General features: G+C 58.2%; 1 protein-coding gene and 1 long non-coding RNA gene across 2 annotated transcripts in view; one reads left to right on the plus strand and one right to left on the minus strand.

Annotated features, from left to right (window-relative positions):
- The first annotated feature begins 840 nt into the window (after window positions 1-840).
- LOC110569210 (uncharacterized) lies at window positions 841-4,391 on the plus strand. Its single transcript, XR_002479338.2, has 2 exons — window positions 841-2,187; window positions 3,673-4,391. It is a non-coding gene; the product is annotated as an uncharacterized LOC110569210 (long non-coding RNA).
- AHNAK2 (AHNAK nucleoprotein 2) overlaps window positions 3,853-25,422 on the minus strand; it is a 33,366-nt gene continuing 11,796 nt past the window's right edge. Inside the window, exons 4-7 of the mRNA XM_064375266.1 lie at window positions 25,059-25,160; window positions 24,005-24,155; window positions 23,479-23,663; window positions 3,853-23,321 (exon numbers count right to left, since the gene is read on the minus strand). Coding sequence (XP_064231336.1) covers window positions 4,680-23,321; window positions 23,479-23,663; window positions 24,005-24,155; window positions 25,059-25,073 — 18,993 coding nt within the window. The 5' untranslated portion in view covers window positions 25,074-25,160 and the 3' untranslated portion in view covers window positions 3,853-4,679. The remainder of the gene's footprint in view (window positions 23,322-23,478; window positions 23,664-24,004; window positions 24,156-25,058; window positions 25,161-25,422) is intronic.

The raw sequence follows: 25,422 nt of genomic DNA on the forward strand, positions 1-25,422 counted from the left end.
CGGGGAGAGACCGGAAGGGGACCCGCGGCTGAGGGGACGGGGAGGGCGAGAGGGGACCCGCGGCCGAGGGGACGGGGAGGGCGGGAGGGGACCCGCGGCCGAGGGGACGGGGAGACCGGGAGGGGACCCGCGGCCGAGGGGACGGGGAGACCGGGAGGGGACCCGCGGCTGAGGGGACGGGGAGAGACCGGAAGGGGACCCGCGGCTGAGGGGACGGGGAGGGCGAGAGGGGACCCGCGGCCGAGGGGACGGGGAGGGCGGGAGGGGACCCGCGGCTGAGGGGACGGGGAGGGCGGGAGGGAACCCGGGGCCGGGCGGGAGGGGACCCGCGGCCGAGGGGACGGGGAGACCGGGAGGGGACCCGCGGCCGAGGGGACGGGGAGACCGGGAGGGGACCCGCGGCCGAGGGGACGGGGAGACCGGGAGGGGACCCGCGGCCGAGGGGACGGGGAGGGCGGGAGGGGACCCGGGGCCGAGGGGACGGGGAGACCGGGAGGGGACCCGCGGCCGAGGGGACGGGGAGACCGGGAGGGAACCCGGGGCCGAGGGGACGGGGAGACCGGGAGGGGACCCGCGGCCGAGGGGACGGGGCGGGCGGCAGGGGACCCGCGGCCGAGGGGACCGGGAGGGGACCCGGGGCCAAGGGGACGGGGAGGGTGGGAGGGGACAGGGAGAGGGGGAACTTGGGACTGAGGGGGCGGGAAGAGAGGGAGGGGACTTGGGGCTGAGAGTCCTAGGATGATGGCAGGGAGGGTCCTGCAGCTAAGGGGACATGGAGGGTGAGAGGGAGGGGACCTGGGGCCGTGGGTGAGGGGACAGCCTGGAGAGGGTAGGGGTGCATAGAGCTGTGCAGTTTGTAGGCTGTTGTACAGGGTGGGCTTAAGAATGTGGGGGCGGGGTGTCCTGAGGATGCGGGGCCCAGGACTGCTGATGGGGCTGAGAGGACCAGCATTTGAGCTGAGGGAGCAGGAAGGTAACTCCAATCTGAGACTAGGACTTGGATGCAGCTCCACTGGAGCTCACCCTATCCTGGGAGCCACCTGGGCACCTGTCCTGCAGATGTAGGATTTGAACCCAGGTTTGGTGACTCAGTCCTCACTCTTCTGCTATGAATCCTGGGTCAGAAGCCTTCTCAAAGCACCCTGGCTTATCTCACCTGATGGTTCCTGACCAAGACCACAGGGTCCCCTCCCCTGGTGGAGGTCCACGGGGCCATGCCAGTCTGGGGTTCAGGAATGGCTCAGCATTGTGAAGGAGCCCTGGATGTTGAATGGATCCCAGGATCTTGCTCTCCCAGTCTTGAGGCACCACTTCCTACCCTTCTTTAGTGCTCTTTGCTGTGGGGAAAGCTAGCGAAGTTCATCTCAGGTACAGTACAAGTTACTTTTCTGTTCGATTGGTGATCTCATACTTCCCCTATCTAAAGGACACCTTAGACCTCAGCATTCTGTTCATACAGAAAGTCTACACCCATCCTGCCTCTCTGCCCAGGCTAGTGAAAAGCTTGCTGTAGATGCTGCAGGGGAATGGGGATCCACACAGCCCTGCAAGGCCTTAGGAGCCTCTGGGGGCTGCTTTGTATGTGAGCTGCACTTGACTAAGCCAAGCTCTGGCAGTTGCAGTGGCTGCTCCCTGTGGCTTCCTATCCCCCATCCATGCTCCGAATCTCCTCAGCAACCATCTGCCAAAATGCTCCGTGGCAACAACTGGCTCAGGTGCTGATATCATCCCAAACTGAGCTCTGCCCTCTAGGGTTGCGTGTGTGGGTTTGCTCCCTGGTTCTTGGCCTTACACCTGAATGTGTCTCAGAGCACTTGGCCTGCTTTCTACGCCTGCCAACTATGTTCTAGGAGGGATCATGTGCTCCAGACTGTGATTTGGACAACTGTCTTGTGGCCCTCAGCCAGTGAAAGGCCTCTTCACACACCTGGGGTCTGGCAGCCGCACCTCAGTGGCACCGTCAGAGGCCTGCTTCAAAGCAGACTCCCACTCCAAAGGAAATCCAGCTTGATAAGGCTTGGGAGACCCCAGGAGGACAACACCATGATGTGGCCCCTTCTGGGATATAACAGACAGACTCTAGAATGGCTCCCATGACCACCTTCTGGCATGCATGTCCTTGCGTGATCTTACCCTTGAGTGTCTGCAGAACCTGTGCCTGTTGTAACCAATACAACAAACACAAAGGTAATGGGATATCACTCCTGTGACATCCTGTGATCATATGACATAGGTTATAATATCATCTTGCTAGCAGTCTATCCCTTGCTAGTTTTAGTGAAAGCAGCTAGGCTATAAGCTGTCCTATGAAGAGGCCCATGTGGCAGAGTACTGGGGTCCCCTCCAGCCCCCAAATACCAAAAAACTAGGGCCCTCAGTCATCCAGTTCACAAGGAGTTGAGTGTGGCTAGCAACAGTGTGAGCTTCAGAAGTGGCTCCTTTCCCAGTCATGCCTGAAGAGGAGACTACAGCCCCAGCTGACACCTTGATTGCAGCCTAACAGGACCTTGAGCAGAGAACCCAACAAAGCCGCACTTGGACTCCTGCTCCACAGAAACTAGGAGATCATAAATGTGTATTGTTTTAAGTTGCTAATTTGTAGTGATGTTCTTATGCAGCATAGATAACTCATACACAGAAGCAAGGCCACATGAGAACCCGGTAGGGGCCCCTGCTGCTCAGCCATTCCCCACATGCTGGGACAGCTGTCTCTCTGGCCTCTAACACCAAGGTCCCCAGTATCCCAGGCCTTGACTCTAGGATCAAAGAGGGACAAAAGTTCCATGGAGCCAGGCAGACTTCTCCCTCTGCAGTACTCCCTGGGCTGCTCTCACCTAGTTTGTCTGGCACACACAAGTTGTAGCAGAGAGAGGCAGGAAGCTGGGCAGGGAGAGGGTGACAGCCTTGCTTAACTGAGGGATGAGTGCCCACCAAATTTCCCTTCTTTTCCTGCTCATGAGCCCCCAGGGGACCTGTGTCAGTTCACTTTCTAGAGGCTTCTATATCCTCTAACTTGGATGACCCCCACAGGCCTCTCCAACTCAGTACAGAGAACATATGACCCTGGTGGCATGGGGGAAGAACCCAGCATCTTTCCCCTGCCCAGGTTCCTGCACCCCATAGCTGCCACCCCTCTGGAACCTCTCAGGGCAGCACAAGGAGTGGTAGTCTTGGAGTAGCATTCACCCTCCGGGCATGTGGTCCTCCAGATGGGCTCACAGCCCAGCTCTTGCTTCCATACCCACAGCCATGAGAGCAGCCACCTCCCTAGGAGACCATGAACACTAGACATCAGGAGCCCACCTAGGCCAGGAGGGCGCTGGGGCCAAGTTCCAGCTGTCCCCTTGGACACTGCATACCCATGAACCCAGCAGGGGTATCTGAGGGCAGCTGGGAAGAAATTTGACCACTGAAAGACTGTATAAAACCCCTTAAACCTCACTCTACTACCCCACGTGGATTTGGTTCCTGTGGGCTGCCCAAGAGAGCCTCTTGGTGAAGAAGCTTCTGAGGATGTGCCCCTAAAGATGGCCAAGGACACCTTTCTGTGCTGTCCCCACTCTGCACTCCATCCCCCATCCCACACTGCCTCCAGCTGGAGGGTTGAGGGTTTTGTGTCTGTGTCCCTGCAACACTGTGAACTCAGCCCTATCTTCCTTGTCTTCCTCACAGCCCCTAAAACTCAGGGAGTTCAGAGGAGGACATGCACAAATGGACCATAAGTAGGCAACCACTCTAATGGTCCTCCTTGACTGTTCTCTAGAGCTACTTAGTAGAGACCTGGAGTGCATAGGAGGAAAGCAGTGGTGAACTTCGACCCTGAGACAAAAGACCTCAGCAGACCTCACCGTGGGATGCAGCACTTTCTTTATTGCCCATCCAGGGAGCAGCCAAGCCAGCTTCATCTGCATTCTGGCTGCAGCATGTACATTAGGGGGCTCAGGGGCCACAGTGTGGGATGTGCATGCTGGCAAGGCACTGGCGGATGGTGGCAGGCAAGTGGACATGGATAGATGAGAATGACAGCTCACAGATGTCCCAGCTTCTGCTGGCCCACCTGCCAGCCACTGGCCAGCACCCTTCTGCCCAGCATGTGTGCATTGTCACACAAAATGTCTTGAAGCTTGCCATTAGTGAGGCATTCAACAAAGAAGTAAGCGCCTAAGTGAGTAGGAAACAGTGTTTCCTGGAATACACCGCACTCTACCTGAAATAGGAAAACCATGTTTGCCAGGAAGCAGCAGGAGCAGGAAAGAAGTTATACCAAAACTACTTGTACGCCACAGACATTCTAACCCTTTCCTCAAAGAAACAGTCATGTTCTGTTGGGTAATTATGGACAGGTCTCTTGAAATTTATCTAATAAAGACCAACAAACTTCCCCAGCAGTGCCTCTGAGTACCATGTGAATGAATTCTGGTGTCTTGTGAGGAGCCAGGGTGCCTTCTTTGTATCCAAAGCTTTGAGGGAGCTCTAAAGCTTTGGTTCCATTTTAGGAGGGCTGTGTGATGGTATCAAAGGTGTTCTGGTCATTTCTGTTCTGTTCTCAGTCTGTGAAGGTAGGTGGGCGTAATGTGCTCCTACGGGGTGCTCCATATGTGTGTGTAGCCTCTGCTTTCCAGCTTAGTTTTTTGCATCTCTCTTGTGTTGACGAGCCACACCTCTCAGCCTTCATTTGGTCACAGGCCTGAGCCTTTGCCTTCATCATCAGCTTTTTTGTCCTGCTCTAGCAGGATTAACTCTGTTCTTGCCACGGATGTCACCATCACTCTGGAGCCCAGCCCAGTGTCCACAGGCCCCACTAGTTCACCCTCTTCCTTCTCTTCAGGGGAGAAACTTTCTCGGGCATCAAAAAAGGTGATTGTTTCTTCTTGAAGTTTTTGTTCTTCCAGCTCTGCCTCATCTTCAGTGCTTTTGCTTTTCTTGGTAGAAGATGAGGAGAACCCTAATTTGGGAAATCGGAACCAGCCTGTCTTCTCCTGTTTTTTAGGTAGTTCAGCCTCTGGTCGTGCCTCAGGCTGTGTTTGAATAGGAGCAGTTCTCTGGATGTCATTTCTGGAATCAACACCTGTCTCCTCAACAGAAGAGGCAAACCCAATATTTGGAAGCCAAAACCAAAGCAGACCAGATTTTTTACTTTCTGTTTTCTCTTTTGGAGCCCTGCCTTCATCTGCCAGCGGTGTGGTTGCTTCTTGGCTGTCATCAGGGGGAAACTCAAGAATTTCTGCTGGCTCCTCATCTGAACAGCTGTCTGCAAGCTGGTGGCCAGCAGGAACTTCAGATGTGAGTGTTTGCTGTCCCAGTACATTGACGCTGGAAGAGATCATCTCAAATGGTTCTCCAGTGTCAGGCTGGAGATCTCCAGAAATGGAGTCTACTCCGGGGGCAACTTGTGTGGGTGCCTCTTCCGAGCCCTCCTGAGTCCTAGAGTGTTGAGTCACTGTTGTGTGCACTCTAGCCTGCATGGGGGCCTCTGGGATTTTCACCTTTAGCAAGGAAAATCCATATGAAGGTGTTTGAATCTCTGATGCGGGGATCTCTGATTCCCTTACAACCTGAGTGGAAAAACCCCTGGGTGCTGAGAGATCTATAAACTCTGGTGTCACTGTACTGTGTATAGTGACCTCTTGACTTTCAACACGAGCACCCTGAATATGCACTCTGACCTTTGAAACTGGGGAAGCTTCCAAAGGCAGGTTAAGGTCCACGGGCTGCTCCCTGGGGACCCCAGCACCTGCCTTCAGGATGCTGGCTCCCCAGAGCCCTGGCCTTTCCTTACAAAGGGCTATGTCAATATTGGCCTCTGGACACTGCACTTCCCTCACAGTGGGGATGAACACATCATCCTCTGAGCTGGGGGCAAGGAAGGAGAACCTTGGTACCTTTAACTTGGGGAATTTGACAGTTAATACAGAATCTTCCCACAGCTGATCCACATTAACCACAGAAATCTGGGATGGCACATCAGTACTTGAAGCTTTCAGTTTAAGTGGACCTTCAGGCAGGGAAGACCATTTCTCTGTTTTCTCCTCCATGCCAGCAAGATCATGTCCTGGCTTGGAAAGAGAAACCTCATCCATTTCTCCTAGAAGAACTTGGGTTTCTGGAAGCCTCATGCCAGGCATCTGAAAAGGGAGAGGTCCTTTGGTTGAATGGATCCTGACCTCAGAAGTGGGAAGCTCATCCCCAGCCATCCCAGCAGTGGAGAGGTGCAGCTTCAAGCCTGTGCTGTCAAGATCACACTTTAGAACATCTGTGGATGATTTGTTCTCAGAAGTTGTCACTACTGCCTCTGCTTCTGGGAGCTGTAGGGACATATTTGCCTCCATGTTTGACCCAGAAACAAGAAACTCTTTGACTCCAGCTGCTGCTTCACCCGCTGTTACTGCCGATGCCTGTGTCTGAGCCACTTCCAGCTTTCCAGCCCCACCTCTGTCCCTGGAAGAGTGCCTGAGGCTGGGCATATGGAACTTGGGCATTTTAAACCAGATTTCCTGCAAGTCCCTGGTTGTGCCCTCCTCCTCTGGACTTTCCACTGTGTGGGCTTCAGCATCTGGTTTTCTACAGGATGGCTGGAGGAGGTCTTCAGGTGTGGGGGCTATCCCCTCCCCACAAGGCTGGCTTGCTGGGACATCCCCAAGCCCACATCCTCTGCTGTCACCTTCAGTAGACAGATTATGTTTGGGAAGAGGCAGGTCAGCTTCAGACTGGCTCACCTCCACCTTGGTCTTGGAGGATCTGAGATCAGGTTTGGCAAAGCCCAAACTAGGAATGCGGACCTGTGGCCAATGGAGGTTCACACCCTCACCTTCTGTGGTGCCTGCTGTTGAACCAAGTCCTCCCTCACCACCTTCACTGCTGGCCTTTTCTGTGACTTGAAAGCTACCCCCTGCTGTGGCACTAGAATGAGAAGGATCCATGTCTCTCTGTGGCAGGCTGACACCACCCTTAGAAGCCTTCATTTTGGGAAGTGCAAGTTTTGGCATGGCAAAGCCAGGCTTTGTGCTGCTTCCCTTCTCTCCATCCCTCTCTGGAGGCAGATTCATGTGCATGGCAGGCTGGGGGGACACCTCATCCTTGTCTAAAACCAGGCTGAGTTTTGAGTCCTCCACACTGCATTCTGGGTCCATCTTTGGCCCTGCTTCCTTCTTTGGGGACCACCTAAATGATGGAAGCTTAAACTTGGGCATTTTGAAGGAACTCCCTTTCCCTTCGTGGTCAGCATCTTCAGCAGGGGCTCCTCCGGGAGCCACTACTGAGGTCTTCAGGGAGTCCACAAGCTCTTCCAGGCCCTGGGACACAGAGGTTCCTGGGGATGGCAGCTGAGTGCTTGGCAAGGGGAACTGTAGCCCCTCTCCAGGGCTAAGAGGAGACATGACTGGGGCACCCACTGCTGGATGTAGGTCTCCCTCAGGAACTGCCATTTGGGGGACTGAAAACACAAATTTTGGTTTATAGAATTTAGGAAAAGACACCTGACCATGAGAAGCAGGGATCATGGAATTCAGTGTACCAAAGTGACTGTCAGTTTGAGATGTTTGAACTCCCTCTGGATGCTGCAGGTCAGTGGAACACTCTGTCTTGGGAAGACGAATCTCAGCCTGAGACCCAGAAGGAATTTGCAGAGCAAGCTCAGGGGCCAAGGAAGCTCTGGGGACAGTCACCTGGTATTTTGTGAGTATGACACCCTCACAGGGAGAAAGGATAGACGATTCAAAGTGGGGACCAGTGAGATCAAGCTGAGAAGACGAAAATCCAGACAAACCAACCTTAGGCATCTGCACGGAGGGCTCTAAATCAGCCGAAGCCTGGTGTAATTCAAACTGTGAAGAATCTGAAGATGATGCAACAGGAATCGTGGAGAGACTTACACCAGACTCCGCACCTGGAACTAAACTATCTTTTGCAGTTTTTGCAGAAGAAAATGAAACTTTGGGTGCTATAAACTGCAGGTTCTTAAACTTAGAATCTACTCCAACTATTCCAACACCAAGTCCAAACTTATCATCGCGTGATGGAACCTGAAGACCACCTTCACAAATGACTTCAGACTTCCTTTCATTTACAGACACGTACTTTTCATCCAAGGACCGGTCGCCCGCAAGCTGAAAACCGCCCAGCTGGGCTCCCGGGACGTTGACATCCACCTCCATGCTGGGCAGAGACACCTCCACATCGGGTACCATCACCTCCGCCTTGGGATCTTTCAGGTCCAGCTTGGGGCCCTTGATATCTGCCTGGGGGCCCTCGAGGTCCACTTTGGGCATCTTGAGGTTGGGCATTTGCACCTTGGGCAGGTGCCCTTTGAGGCCAGCTCCCTCAGACACGTGGCCCTCCGGGAGCTTCACGTTCACCTGGCCAGCCTGGACTTCCAGGTCGGCAGAAGGGGGCTGAATGCTGAGGTCAGTGGTCTTGAGGTCCCCCTGCATGGAGAGGAGGCCCACCTTGGCCTCCAACTTCGGCACAGACACGTCCACTGAGGCTTCGATGGATTTACCTGGGGCTGACACCCTGAACGATGGCATCTTGAACTTGGGCATCCTGAATTTGCTGTCTTGGGCGGCGGCCACGTCCTTGTCGGCCACGTACAGGTCACCTTCCAGTCGCGCGCCATCCAGCTTGGCTCCCGGGGCCTGGACGTCCACCTCCACGCTGGGCAGAGACACTTCCACATCGGGGGCTGTCATCTCCACCTTGGGGGCTTTCAGGTCCAGCTTGGGGCCCTTGACATCCACCTGGGGGCCCTTGAGGTCCACTTTGGGCATCTTGAAGCTGGGCATCTGCACCTTGGGCAGGTGCCCTTTGAAGCCGGCTCCCTCGGGCATGTTGCCCTCTGGGAGCTTTACTTCCACCTGGCCAGCCTGGACCTCCAGGTCGGTGGAAGGAGACTGAATGCTGAGGTCAGTGGTCTTGAGGTCGCCCTGCATGGAGGGGAGGTCCACTTTGGCTTCCACCTTCGGCGCAGACATGTCCACTGAGGCCTCGATGGACTTGCTTGGGGCTGACACCCCAAACGATGGCATCTTGAATTTGGGCATCTTCAACTTGCTGTCTTTGGAGGCAGCCACGTCCTTGTTGGCAAGGGACAGGTTCCCCTCCAGTTGTGCGCTGTCCATTTTGGCTCCCGGGGCCTGGATGTCCACCTCCACACTGGGCAGAGACACTTCCATGTCAGGGGCTGTCATCTCCACCTTGGGGCCTTTCAGGTCCAGCTTGGGGCCCTTGAGGTCCACCTGGGGGCCCGTGAGGTCCATTTTGGGCATCTGCACCTTGGGAAGGTGCCCTTTGAGGCCAGCTCCCTTGGGCACATGGCCCTCTGGGAGCTTCACATCCACCTGGCCTGCCTGGACCTCCAGGTCGGCGGAAGGGGGCTGAATGCTGAAGTCAGTGGTCTTCAGGTCCCTCTGCATGGAGGGGAGGCTCATGTCGGCCTCTACCTTTGGCACAGACGCGTCCACTGAGGCCTTGATGGACTTGCCTGGGGCTGACATCCCGAATGATGGCATCTTGAACTTGGGCATCTTGAACTTGCTGTCTTTGGCGGTGGTGACGTCCTTGTCAGCAAGGGACAGGACCCCCTCCAGCTGCCTGCCGTCAAACTTGGCTTCAGGGGCTTGGACATCCACCTCCACGCTGGGCAGAGACACTTCCACATCAGAGGCTGTCACCTCCGCCTTAGGGCTTTTCAGGTCCATCTTGGGGCCCTTGACATCCACCTGGGGACCCTCGAGGTCCACTTTGGGCATCTTGAAGCTAGGCATCTGCACCTTGGGCAGGTGCCCTTTGAGGCCAGCTCCTTTGGGCACGTGGCTTTCCAGAAGCGTCATGTCCACCTGGCCAGCCTGGACCTCCAAGTCGGTGGAAGGAGGCTGAGTGGTAAAGTCAGTGGTCTTGAGGTCACCTGGCATAGAGGGGAGGCTCACCTCGGCCTCCACCTTTGGCACAGACATGTCCACTGAGGCCTCGATGGACTTCCCTGGGACCGACATCCCGAAGGATGGCATCTTAAACTTGGGCATCTTGAACTTGCTATCTTTGGCGGCAGCCACGTCCTTGTCAGCCATGTACACGTCCCCCTCCAGCTGTGCGCTGTCTACCTTGGCTCCCAGGGCCTGGACATTCACCGCCACACTGGGCAGAGACACTTCCATGTCGAGGGCCATGGGTGCCGTCACCTCTGCCTTGGTACTTTTGAGGTCCAGCTTGGGGCCCTTGACATCCCCCTGGGGGCCCTTGAGGTCCACTTTGGGCATCTTGAAGCTGGGCATCTGCACCTTGGGCAGGTGCCCTTTGAGACCGGCTCTCTCAGGCACGTGGCCCTCCAGGAGCTTTAGGTCCACCTGGCCAGCCTGGACCTCCAGGTCAGCAGAAGGGAGCTGAATGCTGAGGTCAGTGGTCTTAAGGTCCTCTGGCATGGAGGGGAGGCTCACCTCGGCCTCCATCTTTGGTGCAGACACATCCCCCAAGGCGTCGATGGACTTGCCTGGGGCCGACAGCCCTAACAATGGCATCTTGAACTTGCTGTCCTTGGCGGCAGCCATGTCCTTGTCAGCCAGGGACAGGTCCCCTGCCAGCCGCACGCTGTCCGGCTTTGCTCCTGGGGCCTGAACGTCCACCTCCATGCTGGGCACAGACACCTCCATGTCGGGCACCATCACCTCTGCCTTGGGGCCCTTCAGGTCCTGCTTGGGGCCCTCGATGTCCACCTGGGGACCCTTTCGTTCCACTTTGGGCATCTTGAAGCTGGGCATATGCACCTTAGGCAGGTGCCCTTTGAGGCTGGCTCCCTCGGGTACATGGCCCTCCGGGAGCTTCATGTCCACCTTTCCAGCCTGGACCTCCAAGTCGGCGGTAGGAGCCGGAATGCTGAGGTCAGTGGCCTTGAGGTCGCCCTGCATGGAGGGGAGGCTCGTGTCGCCCTCCATCTTCGGCACAGACACATCCACCGAGGCCTCGATGGACTTGCCTGGGGCTGACACCCCGAATGATGGCATCTTGAACTTGGGCATCTTGAACTTGCTGTCTTTGGCGATGGCCACATCCTTGTCAGCCAGGGATAGGTCCCCCTCCAGCTGTGCACTGTCCAGCTTGGCTCCTGGGGCCTCAACGGCCACATCCACACTGGGCAGATACACCTCCACGTCTGGGGCCATCATCTCCTCCTTGGAGCCTTTCAGGTCCAGTTTGGGGCCTTTGACATCCACCTGGGGGCCCTTGAGGTCCACTTTGGGCATCTTGAACTTTGGCATCTTGAACTTACTGTCTTTGGTGACGGCCACATCCTTGTCAGCCAGGGACAGGGCCCCCTCCAGCTGTGTGCTATCTACCTTGTCTCCCGGGGCCTGGATGTTCACCTCCACACTGGACAGAGACACTTCCACATCGGGGGCAGTGGGGACCATCACTTCTGCCTTGGGGCTTTTCAGGTCCAGCTTGGGGCCCTTGAGGTCCACCTTGGGCATCTTGAAGCTGGGCATCTGCACCTTGGACAGGTGCCCTTTGAGGCCGGCTCCCTGAGTCACGTGGCCCTCCGGGAGCTTCACGTCCACCTGGCCAGCCTGGACCTCCAGGTCGGCGGAAGGAGACTGAATGCTGAGGTCAGTGGTCTTGAGGTCGCCCTGTATGGAGGGGAGGCTCACCTTGGCCTCCACCTTCGGCGCAGACACGTCCACCGAGGCCTCGATGGACTTGCTTGGGGCTGACACCCCAAATGATGGCATCTTGAACTTGGGCATCTTGAACTTGCTGTCTTTGGCGATGGCCACATCCTTGTCAGCCAGGGGTACATTCGCCTCCAGCTGCACGCTGTCTAGCTTGGGTCCCAGGGTCTGGACATCCACATCCACACTGGGCAGAGACACCTCAATGTCGGGGGCCGTCACCTCTGCCTTGGAGTCTTTCAGGTCCAGTTTGGGGCCCTTGACATCCACCTGGGGGCCCTTGAGGTCCACTTTCGGCATCTTGAAGCTGGGCATCTGCACCTTGGGCAGGTGCCCTTTGAGGCCGACTCCCTGAGGCACGTGGCCCTCCGGGAGCTTCATGTCCACCTGGCCAGCCTGGACCTCCAGGTCGGCAGAAGGAGGCTGAATGCTGAGGTCAGTGGTCTTGAGGTCGCCCTGTATGGAGGGGAGGCTCACCTCGGCCTCCACCTTTGGCGCAGACACGTCCACCGATGTCTCGGTGGACTTGCCTGGGGCAGCCACTCCGAATGATGGCATCTTGAACTTGGGCATCTTCAACTTGCTGTCTTTGGTGGTGGCTACGTCCTTGTTGGCCAGGGACAGGTCCCCCTCCCTCTGTGTGCCGTCCAGCTTGGCTCCCGGGGCCTGAACGTCCACCTCCATGCTGGGCACAGACACCTCCAAATCAGGGGCCCTCACCTCTGCCTTGGGGCCTTTCAGGTCCAGTTTGGGGCCCTTAACATCCACCTGGGGGCCCTTGAGGTCCACTTTGGGCATCTTGAACTTGGGCATCTTGAACTTGCTGTCCTTGGCGGTGGCCACATCCTTGTCAGCTAAGGACAAGTCCCCCTCCAGCTGCACGCTATCTGCCTTGTCTCCCGGGGCCTGGATCTTCACCTCCACACTGGGCAGAGACACCTCCACATCAGGGGCAGTGGGGACCGTCACTTCCGCCTTGGGGCTTTTCAGGTCCAGGTTTGGGCCCTTGATGTCCACCTGGGGGCCCTTGAGGTCCACTTTGGGCATCTTGAAGCTGGGCATCTGCACTTTGGGCAGGTGCCCTTTGAGGCTCGCTCTCTCAGGCATGTGGCCCTCCGGGACCTTCACGTCCACCTGGCCAGCCTGGACCTCCAGGTCACCTATAGGGGGCTGAATGCTGAGTTCAGTGGCCTTGAAGTCCCCCTGCATGGAAGGGAGGCTCACGTTGGCCTCCACCTTTGGTGCAGACACGTCCACTGAGGCCTCGATGGACTTGCCTGGGTCCGACACACCAAATGATGGCATCTTGAGCTTGGGCATCTTGAACTTGCTGTCTTTGGTTGTGGCCACATCCTTTTCAGCCAGGGACAGGTCCCCCTCCAGCTGCGTGCCATCCAACTTGGGTCCCGGGGCCTGGACGTCCATCTCCACAATAGGCAGAGACACCTCCAGGTCGGGAGCAGTCACCTCTGCCTTGGGGCCTTTCAGGTCCAGTTTGGGGCCCTTGATGTCCACCTGGGGGCCCTTTAGGTCCACTTTGGGCATCTTGAAGCTGGGCATCTGCATCTTGGGCAGGTGCCCTTTGAGGCGGGCTCCCTGAGGCACGTGGCCTTTTGGGAGCTTCACGTCCACCTGGCCAGCCTGGGCCTCCAGGTCGGTGGAAGGAGACTGAATGCTGAGGTCAGTGGTCTTGAGGTCACCCTGCATAGAGGGGAGGCTCACCTCGGCCTCCACTTTTGGCGCAGACACGTCCACCGAGGCCTCGATGGACTTGCTTGGGGCTGACACTCCGAATGATGGCATCTTGAACTTGGGCATCTTGAACTTACTGTCTTTGGCTGCGGCCACATCCTTGTCAGCTAAGGACAAGTCCCCCTCCAGCCGCCCGCTATCTGCCTTGTCTCCCGGGGCCTGGATCTTCACCTCCACACTGGGCAGAGACACTTCCACATCGGGGGCAGTGGGGACCGTCACTTCCGCCTTGGGGCTTTTCAGGTCCAGCTTTGGGCCTTTGACATCCACCTGGGGGCCCTTGAGGTCCACTTTGGGCATCTTGAAGCTGGGCATCTGCATCTTGGGCAGGTGCCCTTTCAGGCCAGCTCCCTGAGTCACGCGGCCTTCTGGGAGCTTCACGTCCACCTGGCCAGCCTGGACCTCCAGGCCGGTGGAAGGAGCCTGAATGCTGAGGTCAGTGGTCTTGAGGTCGCCCTGCATGGAGGGGAGGCTCGCCTCGGCCTCCACTTTCGGCGCAGACACATCCACCGAGGTCTCGATGGACTGGCTTGGGGCTGACACCTCAAATGATGGCATCCTGAACTTGGGCATCTTGAACTTGCTGTCTTTGGTGATGGCCACGTCCTTGTCAGCCAGGGATACATCCCCTTCCAGCTGCATGCCATCCAGCTTGGGTCCTGGGGCCTGGACGTCCACATCCACACTGGGCAGAGACACCTCCATGTCGGGGGCGGTCACCTCCGCGTTGGGGCCTTTCTGGTCCAGTTTGGGGCCCTTGATGTCTACCTGGGGGCCCTTGAGGTCCACTTTGGGCATCTTGAAACTGGGCATCTGCACCTTGGGCAGGTGCCCTTTGAGGCCGGCTCCCTGAGGCACGTGGCCCTCCGGGAGCTTCACGTCCACCTGGCCAGCCTGGACCTCCAGGTCGGCGGAAGGAGACTGAATGCTGAGGTCAGTGGTCTTGAGGTCGCCCTGTATGGAGGGGAGGCTCACCTTGGCCTCCACCTTTGGTGCAGACAAGTTCACCGAGGCCTCGATGGACTTGCTTGGGGCTGACACCCCAAATGATGGCATCTTGAACTTGGGCATCTTCAACTTGCTGTCTTTGGCGATGGCCACGTCCTTGTTAGCCAGGGGTACATCCCCCTCCAACTGCACACCGTCCAGCTTGGGTCCCAGGGCCTGGATGTCCACATCCACATTGGGAAGAGACACCTCCATGTCGGGGGCTGTCACCTCTGCCTTGGGGCCTTTCAGGTCCAGTTTGGGGCCCTTGACATCCACCTGGGGGCCCTTGAGGTCCACTTTGGGCATCTTGAACTTGGGCATCTTGAACTTGCTGTCCTTGGCGGTGGCCACATCCTTGTCAGCTAAGGACAAGTCCCCCTCCAGCTGCACGCTATCTGCCTTGTCTCCCGGGGCCTGGATCTTCACCTCCACACTGGGCAGAGACACCTCCACATCGGGGGCAGTGGGGACCGTCACTTCTGCCTTGGGGCTTTTCAGGTCCAGGTTTGGGCCCTTGATGTCCACCTGGGGGCCCTTGAGGTCCACTTTGGGCATCTTGAAGCTGGGCATCTGCACTTTGGGCAGGTGCCCTTTGAGGCTCGCTCTCTCAGGCATGTGGCCCTCCGGGACCTTCACGTCCACCTGGCCAGCCTGGACCTCCAGGTCACCTATAGGGGGCTGAATGCTGAGTTCAGTGGCCTTGAAGTCCCCCTGCATGGAAGGGAGGCTCACGTTGGCCTCCACCTTTGGTGCAGACACGTCCACTGAGGCCTCGATGGACTTGCCTGGGTCCGACACACCAAATGATGGCATCTTGAGCTTGGGCATCTTGAACTTGCTGTCTTTGGTTGTGGCCACATCCTTTTCAGCCAGGGACAGGTCCCCCTCCAGCTGCGTGCCATCCAACTTGGGTCCCGGGGCCTGGACGTCCATCTCCACAATAGGCAGAGACACCTCCAGGTCGGGAGCAGTCACCTCTGCCTTGGGGCCTTTCAGGTCCAGTTTGGGGCCCTTGACGTCCACCTGGGGGCCCTTTAGGTCCACTTTGGACATCTTGAAGCTGGCCATCTGCACCTTGGGCAGGTGCCCTTGGAGGCCGGCTCCCTCGGGCATGTGGCCCTCTGGGAGCTTCACATCCACCTGGCCAGCCTGGGCCTCCAGGTCGGTGGAAGGAGACTGAATGCTGAGGTCAGTGGTCTTCAGGTCCCCCGGCATGGAGGGGAGGCCCACCTTGGCCTCCACCTTCGGTGCAGACACGTCCACTGAGGCCTCGATGGACTTGCTTGGGGCTGACACCCCAAATGATGGCATCTTGAACTTGGGCATCTTGAACTTGCTTTCTTTGGCAGCAGCCACATCCTTGTCAGCCAGGGACAGGTCCCCCTCCAGCCGCAGGCCGTCCAGCTTGGCTCCCGGGGCCTGAACGTCTACCTCCATGCTGGGCACAGACAGCTCCATGTTGGGCGGCATCAACCCTGCCTTGAGACCTTTCAGGTCCAGCTTGGGGCCCTTCATGTCCACCTGGGGGCCCTTTAGTTCCACTTTGGGCATCTTGAAGCTGGGCATCTGTGCCTTGGGCAGGTGTCCTTTGAGGCTGGCTCCCTGGAGCACGTGGCCCTCCGGGAGCTTCATGTCCACCTGGCCAGCCTGGGCCTCCAGGTCAGCGGAAGGAGACTGAATGCTGAGGTCAGTGGTCTTGAGGTCGCCCTGCATGGACGGGAGGCTCACCGCGGCCTCCACCTTCGGCGCAGACACGTCCACTGAGGCCTCGATGGACGTGCTTGGGGCTGACACCCCGAATGATGGCATCTTGAACTTGGGCACCTTGAACTTGTCTTTGGTTGCAGCCATGTCCGTGTCAGCCAGGGATAGTTCCCCCTCCAGCTGTGCACCGTCCCGCTTGGCTCCCGGGGCCTGGACGTCCACATCCACACTGGGCAGAGACACCTCCATGTCGAGGGCCGTCACCTCTGCCTTGGAGCCTTTCAGGTCCAGTTTTGGGCCCTTGACGTCCACCTGGGAGCCCTTGAGGTCCACTTTGGGCATCTTGAAGCTGACCATCTGCATCTTGGGCAGTTGCCCTTTGAGGCCGTCTCCCTCGGGCACATTGCCCTCTGTGAGCTTCACGTCCACCTGGCCAGCCTGGACCTCCAGGTCGGTGGAAGGAGACTGAATGCTGAGGTCAGTGGTCTTGAGGTCGCCCTGCATGGAGGGGGGGCTCACCTCGGCCTCCACCTTCGGTGCAGACATGTCCACTGATGCCTCGATGGACTTGCCCGGGGCTGACACCCCGAATGATGGCATCTTGAACTTGGGCATCTTGAACTTGCTGTCTTTGGCGGTGGCCACGTCCTTGTCGGCCAGGGACAGGTCCCCCTCCCTCTGCGCACCATCCAGCTTGGCTCCCGGGGCCTGAATGTCCACCTCCATGCTGGGCACAGACACCTCCACATCATGGGCCATCACCTCCGCCTTGGGGCCTTTCAGGTCCAGCTTGGGGCCCTTGACGTCCACTTTGGGCATCTTGAACTTGGGCATCTTGCACTTGCTGTCTTTGGCAGCGGCTACATCCTTATCAGCCAGGGACAGATCCCCCTCCAGCCGTGCGCTGTCTACCTTGTCTCCCGGGGCCTGGACGCTCACCTCCACGCTGGGTAGAGACACCTCTATGTCGGGGGCAGTGGGGACCGTCACTTCTACCTTGGGACTTTTCAGATCCAGCTTGGGGCCCTTCACGTCCACCTGGGGGCCCTTGAGGTCCACTTTGGGTAGCTTGAACTTGGGCACCTTGAACTTGATGTCTTTGGCAGCGGCTACATCCTTGTCAGCCAGGGACAGATCCCCCTCCAGCCGCGCGCTGTCTACCTTGTCTCCCGGGGCCTGGACGATCACCTCCACGCTGGGTAGAGACACCTCTACGTCAGGGGCTGTGGGGACCATCACTTCCGCCTTGGGACTTTTCAGATCCAGCTTGGGGCTCTTGACGTCCACCTGGGGGCCCTTGAGGTCCACTTTGGGCATCTTGAAGCTGGGTATCTGCACCTTGGGCAGGTGCCCTTTGAAGCTGGCACCCTCAGGCATGTGGCCCTCCGGGACCTTCACGTCCACCTGGCCAGCCTGGACCTCCAGGTTGGCGATAGGGGGCTGAATGCTGAGGTCAGTGGTCTTGATATCCCCCCGTATGAAAGGGAGGCTCACCTCGGCCTCCACCTTCGGCACAGACACGTCCACTGAGGCCTCAATGGACTTGCCTGGGACTGACGCTCTGAATGATGGCATCTTGAGCTTGGGCATTTTTAACTTGCTGTCTTTGGTGGCAGCCATGTCTTTCTCATCCAGAGAAAGGTCCCCCTCCAGCTGCGTGCCATCCAGCTTGCCTCCTGGGACCTGGACATCCACCTCCACACTGGGCAGAGACACCTCCACGTCGGAAGCTGTAACCTCCGCCTTGGGGCCTTTCAGGTCCAGTTTGGGGCCCCTGACATCCACCTCGGGGCACTTTAGGTCCACTTTGGGCATCTTGAAGCTGGGCATCTGCACCTTGGCCAGGTGCCCTTTGAGGCTGACTCCCTCGGGCACGTGGCCCTCCAGGAGCTTCACTTCCACCTGGCCAGCCTGGACCTCCAGGTCAGCGGAAGGAAGCTGCATGCTGAGGTCAGTGGTCTTCAGGTCCTCCTGCATGGAGGGGAGGCCCACCTTGGCCTCCACCTTCGGCGCAGACACGTCCACTGAGGCTTCTATGGACTTGCTTGGGGCTGACACCCCGAATGATGGCATCTTGAACTTGGGCATCTTGAACTTGCTGTCTTTGGCGGTGGCTACGTCCTTGTCGGCCAGGGACAGGTCCCCCTCCAGCTGTGCGCCATCCAGCTTGGCTCCCAGGGCCTGAACGTCCACCTCCATGCTGGGCACAGACACCTCCACGTCAGGCACCATCACCTCTACCTTGGGGCCTTTCAGGTCCAGCTTGGGGCCCTTGACATCCACCTGGGGACCCTTTAGGTCCACTTTGGGCATCTTGAAGCTGGGCATCTGCACCTTGGGCAGGTGCCCTTTGAGGCTGGCTCCCACGGGCACGTGGCCCTCCAGGAGCTTCATGTCCACCTGGCCAGCCTGGACCTCCGGGCCGGTGGAAGGAGGCTGAATGCTGAGGTCAGTGGTCTTGAGGTCACCCTGCATGGAGGGGAGGCTCACCTCAGCCTCCACCTTCGGCACAGACATGTCCACTGAGGCCTCAATGGACTTGCCTGGGGCTGACACCCCGAATGATGGCATCTTGAACTTGGGCATCTTGAACTTGCTGTCTTTGGCGGTGGATACATCCTTGTCGGCCAGGGACAGGTCCCCCTCCAGCTGTGCACCATCCAGCTTGGCTCCCAGGGCCTGAATATCCACCTCCATGCTGGGCACAGACACCTCCACATCAGGGGCCATCACCTCCGCCTTGGGGCCTTTCAGGTCCAGCTTGGGGCCCTTGACGTCCACTTGTGGGCCCCTGAGGTCCACTTTGGGCATCTTGAACTTGGGCACCTTGAACTTGCTGTCTTTGGCAGCGGCTACATCCTTGTCAGCCCGGGACAGATCCCCCTGCAGCCGCGCGCTGTCTACCTTGTCTCCCGGAGCCTGGACAATCACCTCCACACTGGGTAGAGACACCTCTACGTCAGGGGCTGTGGGGACCGTCACTTCTACCTTGGGACTTTTCAGATCCAGCTTGGGGCCCTTTACATCCACCTGGGGGCCCTTGAGGTCCACCTTGGGCATCTTGAAGCTGGGTATCTGCACCTTGGGCAGGTGCCCTTTGAAGCTGGCTCCCTCGGGCACGTGGCCCTCCGGGACCTTCACGTCCACTTGGCCAGCCTGGACCTCCAGGTTGGCGATAGGGGGCTGAATGCTGAGGTCAGTGGTCTTGATATCCCCCTGTATGAAAGGGAGGCTCACCTCGGCCTCCACCTTTGGCACAGACACGTCCACTGAGGCCTCAATGGACTTGCCTGGGACCGACGCTCTGAATGATGGCATCTTGAGCTTGGGCATTTTTAACTTGCTGTCTTTGGTGGCAGCCATGTCCTTGTCAGCCAGGGAAAGGTCCCCCTCCAGCTGCATGCCATCCAGCTTGCCTCCTGGGACCTGGACGTCCACCTCCACACTGGGCAGATACACCTCCACATCGGGAGCTGTAACCTCCGCCTTGGGGCCTTTCAGGTCCAGTTTGGGGCCCTTGACATCCACCTGGGGGCCCTTTAGGTCGACTTTTGGCATCTTGAAGCTGGGCATCTGCACCTTGGGCAGGTGCCCTTTGAAGCTGGCTCCCTCGGGCACGTGGCCCTCCGGGAGCTTCATGTCCACCTGGCCAGCCTGGGCCTCCACGTCGGCAGAAGGAGGCTGAATGCTGAGGTCAGTGGTCTTGAGGTCGCCCTGCATGGACGGGAGGCTCACCTTGGCCTCCACCTTCGGCGCAGACACGTCCACCGAGGCCTCAATGGACTTGCCTGAGGCTGACACCCCAAATGATGGTATCTTGAACTTGGGCATCTTGAACTTGCTATCTTTGGCAATGGCCACATCCTTGTCAGCCAGGGATAGGTCCCCCTCCAGCTGTGCACCATCTAGCTTGGGTCCCGGGGCCTGGACATCCACATCCACACTGGGCAGAGACACCTCCATATCGGGCACCATCACCTCCGCCTTGGGGCCTTTCAGGTCCATCTTGGGGCCCTTGATATCCACCTGGGAGCCCTTGAGGTCCACTTTGGGCATCTTGAAGCTGGGCATCTGCACCTTTGGCAGGTGCCCTTTGAGGCCAGCTCCCTCGGGCACATGGCCCTCTGCGAGCTTCAAGTCCACCTGGCCAGCCTGGACCTCCAGGTCAGCAGAAGGAGACTGAATGCTGAGGTCAGTGGTCTTGAGGTCGCCCTGCATGGAGGGGAGGCTCACTTCGGCCTCCACCTTTGGTGCCGACACGTCCACCGATGCCTCAATGGACTTGCCTGGGGCAGCCACCCCGAATGATGGCATCTTGAACTTGGGCATCTTGAACTTGCTGTCTTTCATGGTGGCTGTGTTTTTGTCGGCCAGGGACGGGTCCCTCTCCAGCCGTGCGCCATCCAGCTTGGCTCCCGGGGCCTGAACGTCCATCTCCATGCTGGGCACAGACACCTCCATGTTGGGCACCATCACCTCTGCCTTGGGGCCTTTCAGGTCCTGTTTGGGGCCCTTGATGTCCACCTTGGGACCCTCGAGGTCCACTTTGGGCATCTTGAAGCTGGGCATCTGCACCTTTGGCAAGTGCCCTTTGAGGCTGGCTCCCTCGGGCACATGGCCCTCTGGGAGCTTCATGTCCACCTGGCCAGCCTGGGCCTCCAGGTCAGCAGAAGGAGGCTGAATGCTGAGGTCAGTGGTCTTGAGGTCACCCTGCATGGAGGGGAGGCTCACCTTGGCCTCCATCTTCGGTGCAGACACGTCCACTGATGCCTCGATGGACTTGCCTGGGGCCGACACTCCGAATGATGGCATCTTGAACTTGGGCATCTTGAACTTGCTGTCTTTGGCGGTGGCCATGTCCTTGTCGGCCAGGGACAGGTCCCCCTCCAGCTGCGTGCTGTCTACCTTGGCTCCCATGGCCTGGACATCCACATCCACACTGGGCAGAGACACCTCCACGTCGGGGGCTGTGGGGGCCATCACCTCCACCTTAGTGCCTTTTAGGTCCACCTGGGGGCCCTTGAGGTCCACTGTGGGCATCTTGAAGCTGGGCATCTGCACCTTGGGCACTTCCCCTTTGAGGCCGGCTCCCTCGGGGACATGGCCCTCCAGGACATTCAGGTCCACCTGGCCAGTCTGGACCTCCAGGTCAGCAGAAGGAGGCTGAATGCTGAGGTCAGTGGTCTTGAGGTCACCCTGCATGGAGGGGAGGCTCACCTCGGCCTCCACCTTTGGTGCAGACACCTCCACCGAGGTCTCAATGGTCTTACCTGGGGCTGACACCCCGAATGATGGCATCTTGAACTTGGGCATCTTGAACTTGCTGTCTTTGGTTGTGGCTATGTCCTTGTCAGCCAGGGACAGGTCCCCCTCCAGCTGCACACTGTCCAGACTGACTCCCGGGGCCTGGATGTCCACCTCCACGCTGGGCAGAGACACTTCCACGTTGGGGGCTGTCACCTCCACCTTGGGGCTTTTTAGGTCCAGCTTGGGGCCCTTGACGCCCACCTCGGGGCCCTTGAGGTCCACTTTGGGCATCTTGAAGCTGGGCATCTGCACCTTGGGCAGGTGCCCTTTGAAGCCAGCTCCCTCGGGCACATGACCCTCTGGGAGCTTCATGTCCACCTGGCCAGCCTGGACCTCCAGGTCAGCAGAAGGAGGCTGAATGCTGAGGTCAGTGGTCTTGATGTCGCCCTGCATGGAGGGGAGGCCCACCTTGGCCTCCACCTTCGCCTCCACCTTCGGCGCAGACACGTCCACCGAGGCCTCGATGGACTTGCCTGGGGCTGACACCCCGAACGACGGCATCTTGAACTTTGGCATCTTGAATTTGCTGTCTTTGGCAGCAGCCACGTCCTTGTCTTTCAGAATTGTTTCCGTTTTTAAGCGTTGTTGGTCATGTTTTAGTTGTTGTATTTTTGTTTCATTCATCAGTGAGTCCCTGTCGTCTTTTTCTTTGAGGCCTGCCTCTGTGCCTGTCAATTCTCTTCTGGCGTCTGTCGCTATTGCGTGTCCTGTTCTTCCCTGCTCTAGGTCCTGTGTGGTTTTTTCTCTCCCTGTCTTTGTTTCCTTACTTGGCGACCATCCAAAAGAGGGTATCTTGAATTTGGGCATTCTCATCTTTCCTTCTGTGTCTTCCCCATCTTTCTCCTGTCCCTGAGTGATCCCTGTCCTCTGTAGTCCTTCCTGTCTGTCTTCTGTACTCCACTGTGCTTCTATATGTGTGGGGTGTTCCCTCCCCGGCACCCCCCCTGCTCCTTGCACCTCCTCACCCTTCGGGCCGGTACCCTCTTTGGAGGGCAAGTCCTGTCTCTTTCCTCTCTGTGCCGCACTGAGGTGTCTTTCTCTTTCTGGCTCTTTTTCTGTGGAAAATGCAAATTTTGGCGTCTTTAAGTCGTGTATTCGCACCCTAATTTCAGGTGGGCCACTCTGGGTGCCTCCTTGAGTTGTGTCTCTCAAGGACATTCTGGCAATCCCAATCTCCAGGCTCTGCAGACCCTCACCTTCACCCTCCTCGCTTATTTCAGGAGTTTGCTGGGTTCTGGGCTTCCTCTGGGTCACTGCTGCCTCCCGTGCCTGCCCCTCCAGGGTCTTTCTGTGGCGTCTGGCTGCCCTGGCTGCCCCGGCTGCCCCTTCCTCAGGGGTTCCCTTGCAAATGGTAGGGTCACCGAGCTCTGTGGGCCACTCCATTCTCTGAGCAGTCATCACCTCTCGATCCTGTTCTGCTCTCTCCTCTCTCCTGCTGCCTGTGACAGCCCCAGCATCCTCGAGGCTATCACCCCAGGATCCCAACTCTTCCAGGATCCCGGCACGGCCCACCCCACTCTGGGACCCCCTGCCTGACTGTCCTGTCACTGAAGGGCCCTCTCCCGAGCCTGTCCTGAATCTCAGGTTGAGAAACTTCCGCCTCCTCTGGCTGCCTGGCCTTGCCTTCTGCTCTTGGCGCTCCACCACGAGCTGGGCCTCTGTGTCTGTGCTTGTGGGGGACACGTCATGTGTGTCCCTGCGCTCGTAGGCCTCTGAGGAGCTGTGTGACCTCTGGGGCCCCGGCCCCCGCTTGCTCTTTATGGACTGAAATTTTGGCCAAGAGAGCCTCTCCCTCTGGGGCCGCCTGCCTCTCCCCACCCTAGGTTTGGAGATGAGTCTCTCTTGGTCCCCATCTGTTTCCAGAATTTTCTTCGGGGTCTCTCTGCACCCATCAGCAACATCCATGTCCTGAAACACAGGGAGAGGGAATCTGTTGGTGACAGTCCAAGAAGCCTGAGGCCCTGGCCCAGGGACAGATGGGGTGGGAGTGCTGTCCCCTCCCAGGCTCAGCCAGCAGGGTAGTAAAGACAGTTGGGGCCCTACCTCATGGGCATGGTGGCCTCACCTCCTTCTCCTTGCCCTGTGGGCCATGCTGGGTATCGCTGGCAGCCCACTCTTCATCCTGTGGGGCAGGGAGCTGCCGTCTGATTTTGAACTGAACCCTGTACGGCTCTGAGTACTGTAGAATCTTGAGAGCATCTTCATATTTTATATTGTCAAAGAACACGGTTGCACTGAGCAGCTGATCTCCTAGACCAAGAAAGAGCAGCCCCAGGCCGGGTGTGTGAATGAGATGGGGTCTGCTGTCTTGCCTTGGCCGGGGAGAAGGGCCCAGGGGCATGAATAGGGGAGATCCCACTGAGTCTGCCCTACCAGGCTCCTACTGAGTGCCTCAGGCACAGGGAAAGTGCACGGGGTCCTCCCTTTTACCAGATGCAGTGGGTGATCCCAGTCTCAAGTGGCTGAGCAGAGACATGATGGGGTCATCCTAAGCTCCAGGTGTGGCTCCTATCCCCCTTAATGTCCCCCTCCAGGTCCCTCCCGTCCTGGTGGGGAGAATAGGGACCCCAAAGATGGAACTGCCATGGCACCTTCTCTCAAGTTGAAAAGCTTGGCGGCTGAGGAGTCCTTCAGTACTTGCTTGACAAAGATCCCCTGGTCCCCACCGCCTGTGACACTGTAGCCACTGGCTCCCATCTCCACCTCTGTCTTCAGTGTCACCTCTGTTGCCTCCTGCACAGACTGGAACAGAAGCACATCATGGCCATGGTGAGCACATGCCAGTCCCACCATAGGCATCCCTGATGGGGCCTGTGTCTTCCAAGGACAGGTACCCCACCATCCTGCCCATCAGCCTGGACAACACAGAGCAGGGTGGGGCACCCACCAGGTGGGCTCAGGTAGCTGTGTCTGAGCTCTGGAGGAAGCCAGCTACAGCTTGCCAGGACTTAGGCACAGCCTGTCCATGCCACCAGGCCCGGCAAGGCACCAGGAACAGGGAGGAATGGCTTCTGCTTTTTCTGTGGCTAAAGGTTCCCTTTTTCAACTTCTTCATGCATTCTTCACAAACACGCGAAGCACCGATTGTGTGCAAGGCACTGGTGCTCAAGCCAAGGAAGAACAGCAGTGCCAAGGAAAACACAGGACATTGGGTGCAGCTGCTGGACCTGGGACACTGGGGCCCGTGTCCTGCAGACCTCTTGGACTTCTGGGGCCTCCAAGGACAAAACCAGCTGCTTTAGAGGCAGAGTGCCCTCATCATTGGGTGCCAGCAGAGTCTGGCACATGGCTACATGGCCTAGGAGCTGCCTGGCCCCTTCCAACCCCACAGCTTGAATATGCCACAGACATCATTGTACAGAGAAGAAAACTGAGGTCTGCACAGCCAGGTCTACCTGACCAGGAACTTGGCTGTGCATCAAACACCAGGAAGGGGTGGAGGAGAGGGTCAGGACAAGATTCAGCCTTCTGGAGACCCTGCCCTTCCCCAGGCCTGATGAGGGGGACAAGAACACCCCTCCCCAAGGTACGGGGCACACTGCCAGCCTCCTTGCTCCTCCCCTGCCTGCTCTGAACTCAGACTCCCTGGCTGGATCCCTTGTGGACAGACACACCTCTCTGACCCTCAGCTCCTGCTATACCCACCTCTGGACGACTCATCCTGAAAAATGTCCGTGAGTCCCCTGAATCCCGCTTCCACCAGGATCTCCGTCTCCCAGAGGAACCTTGCCTGCCGGGGGCGTCTTCCTGCAGCCACAAGTGTTGGGAGTTAGGCACCAGCCCCAGCTCAGGGACAGGGAGGGGCACACGTAGGCTGGCACCAGACCAGGAGCCCTCCCTTCAGAGGGGCCCAGAACCTCCAACATGCAGCTGTGTGCAGAGGGAGCCGAGTTCCTCCGGGCACATCCACAGAGAAAAGGCAACAGCTGGCCTTCCTGCTTCCTAATAGGGCCCAGCCTACAGCCCACAGCTCCCACAGGGAAGCCCCACAGCAACTGGAGTTTTGTAT

The sequence above is a fragment of the Aotus nancymaae genome, unplaced genomic scaffold (genome assembly GCF_030222135.1).
Source record: "Aotus nancymaae isolate 86718 unplaced genomic scaffold, 86718_ANA_hifiasm-v0.15.2.pri h1tg000011l, whole genome shotgun sequence".
In the NCBI taxonomy this organism is placed as follows: Eukaryota; Metazoa; Chordata; class Mammalia; order Primates; family Aotidae; genus Aotus; species Aotus nancymaae.